Below are 21,218 nucleotides of genomic sequence, written 5' to 3'. Positions count from 1 at the left end.
TCCTTTCCAAAAGCATTTTATTTTCATTATAAAATTACATTCACACTATTCCCTTTGATAATATGTCTGCGTCCCAAATGGTACCCTTTTCTCTTTATGGTGCACTACTTTTGACCAGAACCCTGGTCAAAGCCAAGATTGTACACTACAAAAGGAAGCGGGTGCCATGACTGGACCGTAGTTCAATAGTCATTTATCACATGCCGCCGACCCCTCATGCTGGATCCCAAATGAATAAAACCCTACACACACACACACCCCTTTTGGAGTCCCTGAAAAAACGTGAATCAAAATATCTCCTAATTTCTTATTCGGCGCAGCTCCAATAATCCACACTAGCGCACTACTAATAACGAAGCAATAGTTCTGTCCCATTGACCATACTAGTATACCACTTTGAATGGAGCAATATATTGGGCATGCATCCAAAGGCTTCATCCCAAACGACACCCTGTTCCATATTTAGGGCCTCTGGTCAAAAGAACTGCACTAAATAGGGTGCCATTTGGAACACCAGCTAAGTGGTATGCTAGTGTGGATATTGGAATGTAGCCTATGTATTGATACTAATTGGAGTGAAGCAATGTATTGGGAATGCACACTAGCAAGTAGTACACTAGTATAAATGTTGGAACCTATCTTATTTAAATCAAAAAGCTCAAGTTAGGTAATAAGAATACATGTCTACAGTCTGAAGCCAAACTCTCTCCTAGTTGCACTTTATTCCTATTGGTCTATTCCCTCGTTGCAGACAAACATTATTACTCTTTGGAAAGTGGGTATTTTATCGGTGTAAAATGTACTACATTTAATGTGTGTGATGTTATAGGAATGGTAGCTATGTCCATTATTTCTCTAAAACGTCACGTGTACGTCAAAGTAGTTTGTTTACCTTTTGTTGTACGTTGCTGTTCAAAAACAACACTCTCCCTCTCTGCCTATATTTTTGTGCCCTGGGTTAGTGTCATCTGAATCATCATCATCACCATCATCACTACATTGCATACTATGACATTGAGCCCTTTCCACATAAACACATTCATGCTAGCACAGCCACACACAGGCTAAAAGATCACATCAAACTTCCCCATGGGTTACTTGCTCGATACGCGAGAGAAAGCGAGGGGGTTGAGAGATGGAGGAAATAGAGAGAGAGAGAGAGAAAAACAGATGCGGAATGGAATGCAGAAATAGAATTCTAAATTCTATGGAATTCTGGATGGAACCGGAATTTGGGAAGAGTCATTCTTCAGATTGACATAAATGGGAAAGGGCAAGAATGTGTTCTTCGTTTGTACCCGTACAACATATCCTACTACGGTTCAACAGAACTCACCAATGCAGACAATCAATGTGGTCCCTTAAAAACAGCAAACGTATTATATTATTCTCATAACGTATGGTACATATACAAAATGTTGGACGACCATTAATTTAAAAGCAAATCCCTGTCCCCTTCAAATTGCACCCTATTCCCTAAATACGGCTCTGGTGAAAGTTTACGCAATATGGGCCCTGGTCAAAAGTAGTGCACTATATAGGGAATAGGGCGCAATTTGGGACACAGCCTAATCTGATAAAACGTAATCTGTTGGGGAAAACGTTTTGATTTCATCACCTGCTTAAAAAAATAAATTAAAAAAAGACTCATTCTGAACTGCCTCTCGAGGGAAAGTTCCCAGGTCAAATCAGACCGGGGATCAAATACTATTTCAAATACTTCAAACTGAGCTTGATTGAGCGCCCTGGCAGAACGGAACCAATAGAGTGGCCTCCGTGCAGGCTAAAGCAAAACGCTAGAAGTACTTGAACAATTTCAGATAGTATTTGAACCCAAGTCTGGGTCATACAACAGTAGTAGTAGCTAAATCTTTCGGCCAAAAGGGGCACCATTTTCACAGAGCTAATATAAATAGGGCGTGGATCATCATCATGATAACAATGTCAGCAATGTCTGGAATTCAGTACCCGAACGTCAACGTGTGAATTTCAATTGACACCTTATTTTTACTTAAAAAAGGTGCACTTCTTTTGGCCAGAGCCCTAGAGTACTATGTAGGGAATAGGGTGCCACTTGAGACACACCTTAGATAACAGCTTCCACCCCAGCCCTTAACCCCTCCCAGCCTCCCCCAAACCCCCTCCACATCAAACCCCATTTCCTCCACCCTGTTGCACATGGAACCCAAAGTCCTCCGTCTCTTCGCCTGTCTGTTGCCTGATTAAAAAGTGCTGCGATCAGAGTACCCTGCTGTCACTACGCCAGGCCCATCTCCTCTAGAACACTTCTCGGAGACTCGTCCTCCTGTAAGGGGGGAGACGGGGAACAGATGGCTCAGAATACAAGGTGACAAGTAAAACTACATTAATAGTGAGGTTAGGTAGTCATAAGGCCCGATTCAGACTTTTATATAACAGACTCAACATAGACTTAAGTCAATAAAATATGGACTTAAGTTAAAAAATGTTTTTACTTAAGTCCGTGTTAAATACATTTATCTCAAGCCTGAATAGGGCCCATAGTGAGGTAGATACCCGATGGAGGTCGCCACACCGAAACGTTGGTAGTAAATAGATCCATCAAATTATTGAAAGTATCAAGAATACCATGTGCTGGAGTTTTTCCTTTTTAATTAGAGAGATCACTCCTATTCATGTACATGTAGCCTAATTTTGACATACATTTTATTTTAAAACAACTTACTCAGTATATATCCTTTGCCATCCATTTTTAAATGTGATTTTGTCTGTATGTATTGTGTTTGCTGCTAGATGAATTGCCTCACTGAGGACATTAACGTTTTTTCAATCTGAATCCTACCTCCTGTAGTAGGTCGGCCTGTTCGATGGCCTTGAGTACACTCTTCTTGGACGTGTCTTGGATCTCCCCTCCCATCAGAAACTCATCCAGTATAAAGTAGGCCTTCTCAAAGTTAAAGATGATATCCAGCTCACATACCTGCCAGGACATGCACACACACACACACACACACGGAGCAATCAGAATCACCTTTATTCGCCAATTACATATATCAGGAATTTGACTTGGTGAAATGGTGCCAACAGCAATAGACAAAATAGACAGAGGAATTGACACAGTCTACGTACAGTATATACAGGAAACCTACACCAATTACACGATAGAAGAGTATAAGCACATTTATAGTTGAGGATATACAAGGAGAGAAGCTTGGGCGAGAGGAGAGCAGTGTTTTCCACAAGTACATGGAGGAGCCAGCCAAATAGAAAAAGGAGCCAGCCAAGTTCACCTGGGCCAGGGTTCTCCCGGGTTAAGACATTTTTGCCGCACAAGCCCTATTTTGGCGGCCTCTGGTACATTCTAGCGGTAGATTGATGCTGGTTGAAAATACAATCAGGTAATAACACTGATCTAATTTTATTCACACTTTTACAGTGTTAGTTTCATCAGCTGTTGTATAATATGATATAAAACATAGGAAACCAACATTTTGAGTGCACTTTAAAGAACCCTGTAAGAGCTGACATTCACAGACATTAAGCTTCCTTTTAAGAGGCATTTTCTCAGCTATCTGCAATACAGGTATGACAGGTATTTTTGTTTTATGTAGTCTTTCGAAAGCCAGCACGGATAAAATGCAATAATTGACTAATATATTCCATAGTCTAATAATTCTCATGTGCCAACGTATCGCCACGGTCTGTGCATTGGTGAAACTTGCACTCCTGTAGATCTGAAATAATTGGATGGTGAAAATTGCCAGCCAACCAGAAAAGCAAGGTGTAAAAAATTCAGACATTCAGGACAATCCTTGTCCTGCAAAGAATGTATTTTTTTGGTAAAAATAAATATATTTTGCAAAAAGTAGGCATTTAGAATGAAATGTGGAGTGGAGCTGGATAGTTATACTTGACTTGAGTGGGTCGAGTCACTGACGTGATCTTCCAGTCCGGTTTTGTGCCCCCTCGGGCTCATGTGGTGGGGGAGATCTTAGTGGGATATACACCGCCTTGTCTCAGGGTAGTAAGTTGGTATCCCTCTGGTGGTGTGGGGGCTATGCTTTGGCAAAGTGGGTGGGGTTAAATCCAGTCCGGGGGTATCGTCGAACGGGGCCACAGTGTCCCCAACATCAGTCTCCAGTATCTATGCTCTAATAGTCTATGTGCGGGGCTCTAGGGCCAGTCTGTCTTATCTGGTGTAATTCTCCTGTCTTATCTGGTGTACTGTGTGATCTTAAGTATGCTCCCTCTAATTCTCCCTCTCTCACCCTCTCGGAGGACCTGAGCCCTAGGACCATGCCTCAGGACTACCTGACCTGATGTCTCCTGGCTGTCCCCAGTCCACCTGGTCGTGCTGCTGATACATTTGCTGCTGTTCTCCCCTGCTGCTATGGAACCCTGACCTGTTCACAGGACGCGCTACCTTATCCCGGACCTGCTGTTTCAACCCTCTCTCTCCCCCCCTCTACTGCACCTGCTGTCTCGACCTATGAACACTCGGCTATGAAAAGCCAACTGATATTTACTCCTGAGGTGCTGACCTGTTGCACCAACCACTGTGATTATTATTTGACCCTGCTGGTTATCCCTACTGAACAAAAATATAAAATGCAACAATTTCAACAATTTTACTGAGTCACAGTTCATATAAGGAAATCAGTCAATTGAAATAAATAAATTAGGCCCTAATCTATGGATTCCACATGATTGGGCAGGAGCCCAGCCATGGGTGCGCCTGGGAGGGGCATAGGCCCCCCCCACTGGGGAGCCAGGCCCAGCCAATCAATGAGTTTTTCCCCACAAAAGTGATTTATTACAGACAGAAATACTCTGTTTTCCAGGTGGCTGGTTTCAGACAATCCCGCAGGTGAAGAAGCCAGATGTGGAGGTCCTGGGCTGGTGTGGTTACACGTGGTCTGCGGTTGTAAGGCCGGTTGGATGTCTCTAAAACAACGTTGGAGGTGGCTTACGGTAGAGAAATGAACATTCAATTATCTGGCAACAGCTTTGGTGGACATTCCTGCAGACAGCATGTCAACTGCACGCACCCTCAACTTGAGACATCTGTGGCATTGTGTTGTGGGACAGAACTGCACATTTGAGTGGCATTTTATTGTCCCAAGCACAATGTGCACCTGTGTAATGATCATCCTGTTTAAATCAGCTTATTGATATGCCACACCTAGAGAAATATTCACTAAAAGGGATAAACAAATTTGCGAACAAAATTAGAGAAATAAGCTTTTTGTGCGTATGGAACATTTCTGGGATCTTTTATTTCAGCTCATGACAAATGAGACCAACACTTTACATGTTGCGTTTATATTTTTGTTCATTAAAATGAACGTTTGAACATCAAGAAGAATGATCTGTCCTTAATGGCCATGTACTCTTATAATCTCCACCCGGCACAGCGTGAAGAGGACTGGCCACCCTTCAGAGCCTGGCTCCTCTAGGTTTCTTCCTAGGTTCCTGCCTTTCTAGGGAGTTTTTCCTAGCCACCGTGCTTTTACATCTGCATTGCTTTCTCTTTGGGGTTTTAGGCTGGGTATCTGTATAAGTACTTTGTGGCATCTGCTGATGTAAAAATGGCTTTATAAATACATGTGATTGACTTGATTGGTTAATGTCGGGCCCTGCACGCAACAAAAATGTATGTGCCAGAAGAAAATAGGCTAAGTGGATTTTGAGTCATCGTTACATTATTATGGGACGTGAAAATACATTTGACTGCAACCACAGCGCACACAACACACAATTACCGAGATGCAGGACAGACAGCAGACTGTCAAACCAGCAGTATTTCCCTGTCATTGCTCACTTTGTGACTGACAGGAGCCTGTCCAGTCAATAGATGGCTAGAAGATGCATGTCGTTCATTCTAATGGGAGAGGGCTCTACAGACTTTTTCTAAAAATGTGTCTAAAAATTGTCTACATAGCCGGCAGACAGCGCTAGTGGAAAATACTGGGGGAGGGAGAGAAGAGTATGGAGAGTTCAATAGATCAATAGAGGGACAGTGAGTGAGAATAAACAGCACATGATGCGAGTCATCGACTTACATGAAAATCCTTTGATTGTCCGGTAGTAAAATAGAAGAGAGGCAGGGAGGATGAAATGGAAGAGAGGCAGGGAGGATGAAATGGAAAATATAATGATAAGCCAACGAGTTAAGAGTGGAGGTGAGAAATAAGCAGTTGGAGAGAGAGAATGCAGTTGGCTAAAGAAGGGATAATGAAAGAGTTGGCTGAAGAAGTCGGAATGAGAGAGAGCGCGAGAGACTCACGCTGCCGAAGTACTTATCCAGCAGCTCTACGAAGCGGTGGATGACCTCTAGAGTGATGAGTTCGTTGTCCTGCTCCTCCACCGCACAGCAAAAATACAGACTGGCATACCTATAGAGCGTACACACACACACACACACACACACACACACACACACACACACACACACACACACACACACACACACACACACACACACACACACCTTATTAGTGCAAACAGCATGCAGAGGCGGAATGGAAGGAAGGAACCCAGAAAACCCCCACACTGTCTTTGGGTTATTGAGGTTCAACACACCCACACCTTCTTCATTGAGGTTCAGCTCAAAACTAAAAGGGGGAATCCATGGAGCTCCTGCCAGTCAGTAACCCAGGGCCATGTTCTACAGCCAAACGTAGATAGAATGCCACGAATAGGGGGCATGCGTCTTCTACAAAGCATATTTCTATCTGAACGTTCCAAACCGTTGCGTCCTGCTGAACGCGCCCTTAGACAACTAATAACTACTGAAAGATAAGCTTGTTATGCTGCTGTTAATGATGACAGTCTATGCAGTGTATAGACCTATGCACTATACCATGTGTAAGGTTGTATGTGTTGTTTTCCAACTGTGGCCCTGGACAAGCACACCTGATTCTACTTGTCAACTAATCATCAAGCCCTTGACAAGTTGAATCAGGTGTTTTTTGTCTGGGGCTACACCAAAAATGTATGCTGTTGAGGGTACTTGAGGACCAGAGTTGGGAAACACTGTATTAGAGCATTAGCAAAGTCAGCTCTTTGGCTCACTCACCTGGCCAGAAACAAGTACTGCACTACACCGCAGAGAGCACTGTTGAGTTTCCATCAGATTTACCTCAGTTCTTCCTATTTCCATCTACATTGCCTTCAGAAAGTATTCATAGCCCTGGACTTAATGCACATTTTCTTGTGTTACAGCCTGAATTCAAAATGGATTCAATTGTTTTTCCTTACCCATCTACACTCAATACCCCGTAATGACAAATTAAAAACATGTTAAGACATTTTAGCAAATGTATTGAACATAAAATACATATCTAATTTACATATGTATTCACAATCCTGAGTCAATACATATTAGAATCACCTTTTTGCAGCGCTCACTGCTGTGAGTCTTTCTGGGTAAGTCTAAGAGCTTTGCACACCTGGACTGTACAATATTTGCCCACCATTCTTTTCAAAATTATTTAAGCTCTGTCCAATTGATTGTTGATCACTGCTAGACAACCATTTTCAAGTCTTGGCTTATTCAAGTCTTGCAATAAATCTTGCCAAGCAGATTTGAGTCAACACTAACTCGGCCATTCGAAAACATTAAATGTTTTCTTGGAAAGCAATGCCAGTGTAGATTTGGCTTAGTGTTTAAGGTTATTGTCCTGCTGAAAGGTTCATTCATCTCCCAGTGTCTGGTGGAAAACAGATTGAACCAACACTAGGATTTTGCCTGTGCTTAGATCCATTCCGTTTCTTTTTATCCTCAAAACTCACCAGGCCTTAATGATTGCAAGCATACCCATAACATGATGCAGCCACCACTATGCTTGAAAATATGTAGAGTGGTACTCAGTAATGTGTTGTATTGGATTTGCCCTAAAACATCATTTGCATTCAGGACAAATAGTTAATTGCTTTGCCACATTTTTTGCGAACATGCCCTGACTTGGGGCCAAGGCCAAGCCACTGGTACTTTTCAGCTTGCGTTTACATAAGAATGGCTAACTGGGAACTTTAAAACCTTCTCACAAACCAACTTGATGCAGAGGTTGTTGATTCGGCACACCCCAAGTCTTTAGTGTCACACTCCTGTTGGAAACAATTACACTAGAGCAAAACATTAACACTAGGCTTGGGCGGTATCCATATTGTCATAGAAACCTTGTGGCATAAACGGGATATTCTGTAATACCGACACAGAACACCAGGGGCACTATTTTCTAACCCCACCGCCTATGTAATACGAAGGTCAGCAATGCTAACAAGTACATGTAAAATCCCATAGAGAATGCTAACATGCGCATTGCGAACATTTTATACAGTCTCTGACCTAAACCATTTTCAGGACGGACATCCCAGATCATAAAGTAACTTAAAAAAAATGCTACTCACAAAACAAAATGTTAGACAGCAAGGATCTTTATCCAGGAAGAGATTCTCTGCTGTTACAAAGCGAAGCTCGACTTTGGAAGAAGGTAACCACTTAGATAGGTAGCTACCTAGCTACTAAGTTTGCAAACCAAATGTGCAACTGCAAAACCTTTAGCAGATTTTTCACAGTTAACTTAATAGTCATAAATTATATCTAGCTGGCAAACATTTCGTTGTGAATTCCATACTGTAACTAGATCACCTGGCACACGCTGCACAGTAGTGAGTGACTCACAAGGCTCCGTTCTCTTGTTGTTGTGTGCTTGTAAACAAATACAACATGACTGGGGACTACCAGTAATCGTCATAATGAAATATTGCACAGCTGAAATGAAGAACGCGATCTCCTTTATCTCCTAACGGATTGCACAAGTTGACTGCAGGCATTTACTTTAAAAGTACCAAAAAAAGATTCACATATTAAAAAAAACTTCAAATAAATAGTTAGGTAAGTCAGGTGGAAGTGCAGCATATGATAAGCATGTACAGAATCACTGGTGTAGTTTACTGTAGGATCCTATGGGCAACTTCTACACCGAGTGCGGTGTGTGGATGGCTTCTGTATGAGATGTGGGAGGTGGAATGAGTGTTCAAATGGTGAGTCACTGTGCATCAGTTGGAATGCAACGGTCAAAAGTTAAATCTGTGTTTTGGGGAAACAATACCAAACACACCTCAAAGACAGCGTGGGTGATAATGCCAGGAGACAGGTCGGGACACACACACAGTAATATTGTGTGTGTGTGTGTGTGTGTGTGTGTGTGTGTGAGAGACAGGTCTGTCTCTTTTAATGCCCCCCTGGAACCACTTTTGAGCACAATTATTACCAGTAGAGGGAAAGGGGGGGTACCTAGTCAGACGGGGGGGGGGGGTGTCTTAACATTTAGTGTAGTTGCCTGGTTTGGCTCCCTCACATGGGCAAGTCTGAATACCCTTGAGTTGTGCAGGTCTGTGGTAAGACTGAATGGAGAAAGCAAAAAGGCTCTCCGGAGAAATTTACAAAGAGCGCAAACGTAAGGGGCAAATAAATCATTTTGGATCTTACACATCCACTGAAGAGCCAGTACTGCCATTAGGGAACAGACTCAGGACCTCTTAAAACCAAGAGAGCCACTAACGGCTTTGTAGCAGCATCAGTATGGCTTTTAAATGGAAACAGTTGTACACGTAAACCCGCACCTTGTATAGCACGGCTCGTCGTGAAATTGATTGTCACTTACATGTATCTTGTATAGGCCTAAACCTTGTAAACATTGGTAATGTCATGTGTGAACGTTGCCGTTTATATGTCTACTCTACATCTTTATCTTATTCGACTTGCCACAATTGAAGTTCCTTCTGAAAAAAAACAAAGTAATTCAATTATTGTGTGAGTGAGAGAAAGAGAGTGGGAGAGAGAGTATGTGTGTGTGACTACAATTCCAGACACTTGTGTGAAGCACGCAGTAGCCTTTGTTGCACATTTTCAAGTGTGTGTGAACAGAGCATGTAGCAGCTACATGCTGTCTCACACAACCATGAAAAAACACTTAGGCGGCCCGCCCAAGGATTTCAATGGCAGAAAAATCCCTTGTGTGTGCGTGTATTCCAGTACCTCTTGTAGACGATCTTGAGGTCCCTCCACTCCAGGAAGCTGCACATCTTGGGCTTGCGGGCCAGCACCACCTGCATGAGCTCCCTCACCATCTTCTTCTTGTCCCTCTCGGCCGTGGCCGTGTACCACTTCTGGAGACGCAGCTTCCCCTGCCGACTGAACAGCAACATGAAACGCATCTAGAGGAGGGAGACCAGGGAGAGTTAATGTCAGTTCACAGGGGAAGGAAACAGGAGGGGAGAAAGACAGGGTCGGAGACAGGATCAATAGCATACAGAAAGGAGACGTTAGTACCAGATAACTTCAGGATGAACTAGTGTGCACAACAGACAGAACACAGAGGGTAAAACAAATAGACTGAAATAGACAGTTATGCATAAAGAGGGACGTAGGGAGGACTTCTGGAGACGCAGCTTCCCCTGTCGACTGAACAGCAACATGAAACGCATTTAGAGAGGAGGTGGTGGGACAGCAGACAGGGCAAAGAGGTAGTGATATGTAGGCCTACACATATTAGGATGACACAGGCTAACAGAGAGTAAGCAGTAAGACCTAATACTGGACACACCACACGAGCTTAAGCTTTCGCGCGGGTGCAGCAAGTCTCATATATTAGCAACCTGGACTGGGTCACAAAACAGGAAAAGGGGGATTATAAGTTTGATGGGGACAGAGATATTGTTCCATGAACAAAGACAAAAAAATTAACAACAGATATGCATAAAGAGATTATGAGCGAGAGAAAGAGTCAGTGGGAGAGAGAGGGGTGGACGGACAGACCTTACTTTTTATACAATCTATCATGTCACAAGTTAGTAGGGCCTAATGAGTTGCCTCTGCCTATAAAAACAACATCCTCTCTGGACAGCTTTAAAAATAAGTTTGATGTCTTCTGTGCCCATATGAATAACCCCTATGATGTAACTGGAATGATGAGATAGATGTTCTTCTCTGTTTTTGTTTGATTATTTCACTGCCATACTGTGTTCGATCTTGTCTAGCCATCTTGTCTTAGAGGACCACAATGGAAATAAGTCCCAGACTTTGTGTGCTTTCCTCAATGATTTTATTCATGTGCCTGTATGGCTTTTTCAAGTTTTATGTGTGCTTGTTTTTTTGGGGTTTTTTTAATGGTCAAATTAATAAACTAAACTACATGTGTGTCTAAATCTACATTTCAACCTTGTTAATATTGACAAGGGGGAAAGGGTACAGTAACAGACTACATCTCCCACCGGACTTGTCCTAGTTATCAGACCCTCCCTGGACCACAATCTCCTATCTCTGCTTTTAAACTCCCTGGCACCACGTGGTGTGGTGGAGCGTCAATCTCCTAGAGACTGCCTGGCCACGAATGTAGCACACACACTAATGTAACCTGGACTACTAACATCAGCCCCCCCCCACAAAATCATCTATGAAAGTCCCCTTTTGAAAGGACTATCATTCTACTTGCATTCAGTGTGAGTGTTCTCAAAAACACTTCAGAAAGCAAGAGAAGGTAGTGAGCTCATGGGCCCCTGAGGTTCTTCTGCAGAAAAATATAGAATTAGAGTTGGATAAATGTAGATAAGCCCTTTTGAAAAACAATTATAGTTTATACAGGATAGTAACCTCAACATCAAAACCTTCAATCCAAATTCCATACCCAAAACATTGATTTTGGACAAAATTACCTGAATGGACTATTACTACCAAGGACTATCAAGAAAGAAAAAAAAACTTCCAACAAACCAAAACCTGCAGAAGAAACACAGCGCAACCTAAAAAAATACAACACTGGGTGAGTAATGTTCAGTCTGAACCTACTTCTGAAGCCAAAAAGTAAAAAAGACAATCTCTCGGTAATTTTGTTATACAAAGCTTAATAAATAAGGCTACCAAGCTGCTAGGACAGAACTGACCTGGCTGCAACTTCAATTTGCATTTTAAGTGTGAAGTGAGAGGTGTGGAAACTCTTGAGCCTAACAATGGCAGGAGAGTTTCACAGCAACCCCTACCGAAATGCAGAGGCCTTTGAAGCCCCGTGGCTTATCCCTATGCAGACGACATTACAATACAGTACCCTATGGATATAAAAAATAACACTGCATGGAACAAGTACAAAAAAAAGCTCCTTAAGGACAATCCAGAGACACTATTTGCTGACTGCTACAAAGAGAGGAAGGTAAGCAACTTACTTTTCCAAACAGACCATCCCCTGGCACGGCACACTACCCCTATGTCAAGAGAGAGGGTATTGGCCCAGGATGGAAACTAGACATTGAGGAAATTAAAACAACCTCTGTCGATGTGTACAAGTTTGGGACATTAATGGTCCAGGGCATCCTCAAGCAGTTCCAGCTGGACTTGTATAGGATCGAAGAGAGAGCACAGCAGGAAAAGCTCTCCCTCTGTGACGACTCCTCCATCCTGAGTGAGTCTGATCACACCTCTTCAAACATTTCCTGCAGACGAGGATAGTCACCCCCCCAGGACTGAACACACACAGATCCCACAACTGTACTGCTCCTCCATAATTGACAGGGATACATTCACAGAGCTGGATAGAGACATGGTGGAGCTCAGAGAGTTAGTCCACACAATCCAGATGGAACAAACCCACAAAACAGACCAGCAATGTGGTCAGAGGACAGACTAGGTTCGCACATTCACATTATAAATTCAGACACAAATGACCTGAGGGCCCAGCAGGAAAGGGTGGCTACAGAAGGGAGTGCTTGAAAGTGGTTATCATGAGGCATGAAAGCCAAAGGTACTGAATAATATTAAGAAATGCTATAGATGGAAGGAAAGTAGTGTGGAAATCTACCAAAATATTATTAGGCAACAACACATTCAATCCCTTCTAGACAATTTCCTGGACAAAATGTTTCACTGTAATAGTGAAGGCAGCAGAAAACCTAAAAAGTATATTTGACCTCTCAGCTTCCCTATCAAATCTAAAAATGTCAAGCAGAAAACCTAAGAAAATGAACAACAATGACAAATGGTTTGATAAAGAATGCAAAAACCTAAGAAAAATGTACAAACCTATCCAACCAAAAACAGAGACCCGGAATACCTGAGCCTACGTCTTCACTATGGTGAATCACTAAACAACACAGAAATACACTACGGAAAAAGAAAGAAGAATCCATAGAATCTAACCACTTCTGGTAAATTGGAAAACTCTAAAACAAACACTAAGAGTTATCTATCCAAAACGGAGATGTATGGATAAACCACTTGTACAATCCTTTTGGCTCTATAACATACATGATCAAACCCTAGAATCAACTATTAATGACTACCAGAACACACTATATTCTCCAATTACATTGAAGGAACTTCAGGACAAAATACAAACCCTCCAACCCAAAAAGGCCTGCTGGGGGTTGATGGTATATTAAATGATAAAATATACAGACCACAAATTCCAATTGGGTAAACTTAAACTCTAACATCATCCTCAGCTCTGGCATATTCCCCAATATTTCAAACCAAGGACTGATCACCCCAATCCACAAAAGTGGAGACCAATTTGACCCCAATATCTAACGTGGGATATGCGTCAACAGCAACCTTGGGAAAATCCTCTGCATTATCATTATCAGCAGACTTCTACATTTCCTCAGCGAAAACAATGTACTGAGAAAATATCAAAATTGGCTTTTTACCAATTTACCATACAACAGACCAGTCACCCTGCACACCCTAATTGACAAACAAACCAAAACAAAGGCAAAGTCTTCTCATGCTTTGTTGATTTCAAAAAAGCTTTCTATCCAATTTGGCATGAGAGCCTGCTATACAAATTGATGGAAAGTGGTGTTGGGGGGAAAAAAACATATGAAATTATAAAATCCATGTACAAACAACAAGTGTGCAGTTAAAATTGTCAAAAACCTTTCCACAGGGACGGGGTGAGACAGCACCTGGTCTCACCCTACTAGAATCTGAAGTCAAATGTCTACTGATGATCTGGTTCTTCTGTCCCCAACCAAGGATGGCCTACAGAAACACCTAGATCTTCCGCACAGATTCTGTCAGACCTGGGCTCTGACAGTAAATCTCAGTAAGACAAAAATAACTGTGTTCCAAAAAACGAATACAAATTCCATCTTGACATCGTTGCCCTAGAGCACACCAAAAAACGATACATACCTTGGCCTAAACATCAGCGCCACAGGTAACTTCCACAAAGCTGTGAACTATCTGAGAGACAAGGCAAGAAGGGCCTTCTATGCCATCAAACGGAACATAAAATTCAACATACCAATTAGGATCTGGGTAAAAATACTTGAATCAGTTATTGAACCCTTTGCCCTTTATGGTTGAGGTCCGCTCACCAACCAAGAATTCACAAATTGGACAATCAACAAATTGAGACTCTGCATGCAGAATTCTGCAAAAATATTAGGCCGATACCCGCTAATTATCAAAATCCAGAAAAGATACGTCCAATTTTACAACCACCTAAAAGGAAGTGATTCCCAAACATTCCATAACAAAGCCTTCACCTACAGAGAAATTAACCTGGAGAAGAGCCCCCTAAGCAAGCTGGTCCTGGAGCTCTTCACAAACACAAATAGAGCCCCAGGACAGCAACACAATTAGACCCAGCCAAATCATGAGAAAACTAAATTATAATTCCTTGACACATTGGAAAGAATTTACAAAAAAAAAAAAAAGACCAAACTAGAACGCTATTTGGCCCTAAACAGAGAGTACACAGTGGCAGAATACCTGACCACTGTGACTAGGGTTTCACATTTTGGGGAATATTCAGAGGTGGAAACTTTCCATGGGAATTAACAGGAAAACATGCAAATTACTTTTAATACCATTTAAATGTAGATGTTTTTTGCATTGGATATATTTACTATATCATATGGAGACAGAAACAAACCTTTTACCTTATCATAAGTAGACATAATTGCAAATGATTAAATCCTTCCAAAAGAAATGTAAAAAACTATTTAGTTACAAATTGAACTTTAATTAAATGAGTTGACTCTTCACATGGGATGATCTCATGGAACAAAAGGGAATATTGATGATCCCCAATGATCCACCGCATCTCCCAAAAACGTTTTAAACATACATCTGTACAATGATAACCAAAGCTTTAGTTTCTAGACTTTCTTCCTCTCAGGCTTCCCTTGTCTTCTCCCTGGACCTCCTCAATGTCCACCTCTTGAACATTCGACTCTGAAGCCTCATCTTCACTGTCACTTTCCAACCTTCTTGAGGATGGCTCGTTGTCAGGCTCAAAAAGCCTCATATTTGCCTATTTGCCTAATTTTTCAACCCTTGTGTTGGTCAGTCTGTTACGTGCTTTGGTGTGTGTGTTCCCAAACAAGGACCAGTTGCGCTCTGAGGCGGCTGATGTTGGTGGGATTTGGAGGATGATGGAGGCAACAGGGGAAAGAGCCTCAGATCCACAAAGTTCCTTCTACCAGGTGGCTGATGAGATATGTTGGCACGACTGCCATATTGCATCTCCATCCCAAAGCCCTTGCTTGGAAGTGTACTTCGCCAGACTGCCAAGAACCTTGCCTTCATCCAGGCCAAGGTGGCGAGATACGATAGTGATGACACCATAGGCCTTGTTGATCTCTGCACCAGACAGGATGCTCTTACCAGCATACTTGGGGTCCAACATGTAAGCTGCGGTGTGTATGGGCTTCAGGCAGAAGTCTTCACGCTTTTTGATGTATTTCAGAACTGCAGTTTCCTCTGCTTGGAGCGACAGTGAAGTGGGCAGGGCAGTACGGATTTCTTCTCTTACATCTGCAAGCAGAGTCTGAACATCAGACAGGATGGCATTGTCTCCCTCATTCCGCGTAATGACTACTGCTATAGGTTTCAGGAGTTTCAGGCTGTATAGCAGTCTCCCGAAATAAATCATCCAGTAGGATCCCCTTGATGGGCCTGCCCATATCGACAGACTGTGATATGGCCATTTCTGGGAGACTCCTTCCCCTCCAGGAGACTGTCAAACATGATGACAACACCACCCTGACGGGTGTTGCTGGGCAGCTTCAATGTGGTGCTCTTATTCTTTTCACTTTGCTTGGTGAGGTAGATTGCTGCTATAACTTGATGACCCTTCACATACCTAACCATTTCCTTGGCTCTCTTGTGGAGTGTATCGATTGTTTTCAATGCCATGATGTCCTTGAAGAGGAGCAGATTCAATGTATGAGCAGCACAGCCAATGGGTGTGATGTGAGGGTAGGACTCGTCCACTTTAGACCAAGCAGCCTTCATGTTCACAGCATCGTCTGTCACCAGTGCAAATACCTTCTGTGGTCCAAGGTCATTGATGACTGCCTTCAGCTCATCTGCAATGTAGAGACCAGTGTGTCTGCTGTCCCGTGTCTGTGCTCTTGTAGAATACCAGTTGAGGGGTGGAGATGATGTAGTTAATTATTCCTTGCCCACGAACATTCGACCACCCATCAGAGATGATTGCAATACAGTCTGCTTTCTCTATGATTTGCTTGACCTTCACTTGAACTCTGTTGAACTCTGCATCCAGCAAATTAGTAGATAAAGCATGTCTGGTTGGGAGGGGTGTATGCTGGGGGAAGAACATTCAGAAATCTCTTCCAATACACATTGCCTGTGAGCATCAGCGGTGAACCAGTTGCATACACAGCTCAAGCAAGACATTCATCCGCATTTCTCTGACTACATTCCTTCATTGAGTGAAAAAAACTTCTGATTCCAGGAAGACCATGAGCTGTTGCTATTGATAAGGTGTCAGATTACTTCTATTCGAGGGGAAAATTAGCAGAAGGACTTTTGTCAGAGGTTGCTTGTTGTGAGCGCTGAGGGAACTTTATGCACTTGGCCAGATGATTCTGCATCTTTGCTGCACTCTTCACATATGATTTGGCACAGTATTTGCAAATGTACACAGCTTTTCCGTCTACATTAGGTGCAGTGAAATGTCTCTACACATCAGCTAGTGCCTGTGGAATTTACCTGAAAAGGATTAGAAAAAAAATGAGTAAAAAAAATAAAAATAACATTCCATGTACAGATAAATAGTTAAGCAGTTAGATTAAACAACTTCTTTGCAAAATAAATGTTTTAAAATGAAACATGTATGGAAACAGGTGAATTAACACGCCACAATTAGCAGGCTCAAGCAAGCTAAACCCCACATGGTAGCAAAAAATAACTAGCAGAAATTGTTAACACGTTAGAAGTGATTTAAACACACTTTGCTGTAGACTACCATTTACTAGTTAACAAAAAAATCATGTAAGTCATATAAAATATATTCACCCTACCCAGTATTGTAATCAGAACTTACCAGAAAGCATGTAGTCCTTAGCTCAGACAGTGTAGTAGCGTGGGCTCAATAGCATCTCATTAGTGTGCAAGATCTTGAGAATCAGCTGTACATGTGATGGAAGAATGCACTGTGCATGCAGATGGTTGCAATTCCATTCAATTGGGGATAGTTTAACCAAAATATGCCAAAAGACCTAGAAATGCCTTGGTTATCCCACAAAAAAAAGGTTCACTGTTATAAGCTAACTTTTTTGATGAATTTAAGCAAAATTCCCCAAATATCCGGGCTTAACTTCCCATGGAAAATTACCTGAAATTTACCGTAAAGTTTCCGACCCTATGCAACCCTAACTGTGACCGATACAAAATGAAGGACATCTTTGACTATGTACAGAATCAGTGAGCATAGCTCTCCTGGCTCTCAAGAGCCAGGAGAGCACACTGAACACAAAATGAGGTGGAAACTGAGCTGCACTTCCTAACTTCCTGTCAAATGTATGACCATATTAGAGACACATATTCCCCGATTCCCTCAGATCAAATTTTGATAAAGTCACATATCTATTGGGTTAAATACTATAGTGTGCAATCACAGCAGCAAGATTTGTGACCTGTTGCCACAAGAAAAGGGCAACCAGTGAAGAACAAACACCACTGTAAATACAACTTATATTTATGTTTATTTGCACATCATTACAACACTGTATATATACACATAATGACATTTTAAATGTCTTTATTCTTTTGGAACTTTTGGAAGTGTAATGTTTACTGTACATTTTTTATTGTTTATTATCCATTTCACTTGATTTGGCAATGTAAACATGTGTTTCCCATGCCAATAAAGCCCCTTTGAATTGGAATTGAGAGAAGAGAGGAGAGGGGGACATGTGACAAGGGAGTGTGAAGTAAAGAAGGCCATGATGTGCATAAGAATAGACTAGCTTCCTTTTGGGAGATTATGCTTAAGCTCATCTGTGTCAGATCCTACAATGTGATGTGATTTAGCAGCAGCAGTCCTACTTAGTTATAAAGCAGTCAAAGGACCAACCATATTCTAGCCTGTGCCCAGATCCGTTTGTGCAGTCTTGCCAACTCCTATGGTCAAAGGACCCACCGTATTCTAGCCTGGGCCAAGATCTGTTTGTGCTGTCTTGCCAACTCCTATGGTCATTGTCACACCGCACAAACAGATCTGAGACCAGGCTAACACTATTCAACTTAGCTAACACAGTATACAGGACTATGTACAGTATGTCTAAAACACAAATATTGGTACAAACCATCCCTCTTCAAGAAGCAATGGCCAGCCAACCACAAATATTAGTATAGTACCGGTAATCAAATATGAATGACAGCAAGTGGGAGTCTGTTTGCGTAATCATGCCAACTCCTTGTCACTCATTGTTATGCCAAACAAGGAGTTGACATGATAGTACAAACAGATCGTCACTCTGGCTTGTTAGCTATTTAGTTGGTGACCACGAAACATAGATGCAAAGCTGAGCTACACATGATTTTAGGTTAAAAACACAGAACTGGACAAACTCTACTGACGCCAATCAATTCACAGTCAACTGCTTTGCTAGTTCCACTTTACTTACAGTCAAACCCACTCAGTGCTTTCTCTCTAGTGTTAATCTGACAGAGAGAAGGAGAAGACATGGAAGGGGTTTGATGTTTTGTAGTAGGACATTGGTGAGGACAGCAATTCCCTATATTGGAGAGTACTGGTGAAGGAAGGGAGTGTAGGTAGTATTTACCAAGTTGCAGGTTGTCCACACATTGTCCATAGTGAAAAGTGATTTGGTGATGACATTTCAGATCCTTATGTTCTAGAATACATTTTACCAAGACAAATATGAGGATTCATGTTGTGAATTGTTCAGTGGGGTCTTTCTCTAACATATCATTAACACTATATGCAGAAAGTTGGATTTCGTAACTTAATACATCTGATAATTAGCACCGAGCTCTGTTGACATAGCGGTCAGGTTTCTTGTAACAACTTCTGAGGATTTTACATTTTGTGGTCTTCCAAGTTGTTACCGTGGGTCAAAAAAATAAATAAAATAAAAAACATTCGCATGACAAACTGAATTAAACGTAATAGGCTAAGAAAATAAAAAGCTTGGTATACACTCAGTGCGCCGTTGACATTTCACAAGAGATACGCTTGTTTTTCTGAGAAATCTTGAAAAAGAGGAATTTCGTATTAAAATGAAAATCATATGGTAAAATATGAAAAAACTGCATGTGGTATCAAAATCGATATCCATCTTAACTCTGCCGATTCGAGAAGAAAGATGAGTTCAATGGTAAAGTTAGCCTGTCGGGTAACCAGTAGCCTTAATTCATGACCAGAATCCAGCCCAGCTGACTCGATGCAATTTTCCTGATATTTGAACACTTTTTTTTCTCTGGCCTCCATTGATTTAGTCACCCTAATTCCGACCCTTGTAGGACAGCAAAAACTCCAATCAATAGCTTTTTAACAGATTGTGATAGAGACATGAGGTTTGGACCATTGGTTTTCTTGAAGGATTATCCACACACTTAAAATATTATTTTACCCATTGGTCAAAATATGCGTTTTGATTGGACTCCCTTCAAGTTGACAAAGGTGGCATTTGTCTAATAGTCAACAGTTTATCATTTTGTCCACAGTAAAGGTGCAGTAAACAGGCAGCAATACAAGAGGCAGCCTAACTAACTGACTGACAACCAGATCAGCAAAAGAGAAAGGGGTGTCTGAATAGTTTAACACCATTTTATCAATACACATCGATCATTGATTGTATCAATGTAGTTAGTGCAGGGTCAGTGTTGAGGGTCAGAGTTATCTGCAACGTGTAGGCAGTCAACAGCCAACTTTACAGCTGTTAACGCCAACTATGTACACAGTAACAATGACAGTAACCCGAGGAACATGTCAAACTACCTAGTTCAAATGTACATTTCGTTGTAAGCAAACAAACCAGCTAGCATGCCAGCTATTTGGCTAATCACGACATCTGGCTAGCTAAGCAAATGTCAAAAGGCTTAGTTATGTAAGGTTACCTTCGAAGATAACTTGTTAGCTAGTGAGCTCAACATACATCTTGCTAGCGAAGTTAGAATTTAGACTAGGCAAAACTCTAATGTGCGGCCTGTCCACTAGCAAACAAGTTGGCTACTGTACCTGTAGCTGTGTTAGCGTTAGCCACTTTACCTTGCTAGCAAACACAGGTGGCCAACCAGCTTGCTTCACTCTGCTTCCTGAAACCATACACCTTGCTTGCAGCTAAGGTAATGAGCTAGACGGCTGGGTTTTAGCTATTCATCTCTTTTTATGGCGAAATTACTTACCATTTTATCAGGTTCACAACGCAAATATTAACTTGGATCTTCGTATATGAATTACTTGATTTTCCTTTTCGTTTTAAACACAGCAAACGTCAACATTCCATGTCTGTTTCAGAATACTACGGCTCGAGCGAGCAACCCATTCAACCAACTAGCTAGCTAGTAGGAGCGATTCCGGTGACAGACGTCAGCTGTTCCCCTCCTCAGTGAACATGCGCATTGCGCATTTTGAGGCAACCGGTAAAGTCAGTTTCGTAACAAAGCCAACCGAGGCGAACTCGTTAGATCTACTACGTCTATTTCAAACAATTTCATAACTAAAACTAAACATGTATGTAGACACAACGCTGTTTCGTTTGAGTTTAGGAGTTGATTATATTAAATTAGAAATCTGATTTGTGGTGCTCTAAGATTCTTGGAGGATGGGGGGCATGTGTCTCTCGCACCAGTACAGTATTTTCGGATGTTGTTGCCATGACAAGACGGCCGATGTGGTTTCCATGGAAACTGAGTTCTTACGGGGTGATGGCCAAAAAGTGTGCGTTCAGTCAGCAAGATA

The 21,218-nt window shown here is 41.9% G+C and overlaps 1 protein-coding gene across 1 annotated transcript; it reads right to left on the bottom strand.

Annotated features, from left to right (window-relative positions):
* Nucleotides 1–20,877, bottom strand: LOC106608948 (AP-1 complex subunit sigma-1A). The gene is made up of 5 exons (XM_014207193.2): nt 20,663–20,877; nt 10,025–10,203; nt 6,266–6,374; nt 2,822–2,959; nt 1–2,305 (listed from the first exon to the last, which is right to left on the bottom strand). Exons 1-5 carry the CDS (start codon nt 20,663–20,665, stop codon nt 2,258–2,260), a joined length of 477 nt encoding a protein of 158 aa, XP_014062668.1. The 5' UTR covers nt 20,666–20,877; the 3' UTR covers nt 1–2,257.
* Between the last annotated feature and the right edge of the window lie 341 nt (nt 20,878–21,218).

This window comes from Salmo salar, chromosome ssa07 (genome assembly GCF_905237065.1).
Source record: "Salmo salar chromosome ssa07, Ssal_v3.1, whole genome shotgun sequence".
In the NCBI taxonomy this organism is placed as follows: domain Eukaryota; kingdom Metazoa; phylum Chordata; class Actinopteri; order Salmoniformes; family Salmonidae; genus Salmo; species Salmo salar.
The sequence above is the reverse complement of the archived record's forward strand: the minus strand, read 5'-3'. Positions and strand labels throughout refer to the sequence as shown.

What these genes read in the sequence shown, in the direction of transcription:
- LOC106608948 (XM_014207193.2), bottom strand. An exon ending in CTCAAGATCGTCTACAAGAG is followed by an intron (nt 6,375 to 10,024) that starts GTACTGGAATAC and finishes TACGCTCTATAG; the next exon opens with GTATGCCAGTCTGTATTTTT. An exon ending in AGGCCGACCTACTACAGGAG is followed by an intron (nt 2,306 to 2,821) that starts GTAGGATTCAGA and finishes CCCCCCTTACAG; the next exon opens with GAGGACGAGTCTCCGAGAAG.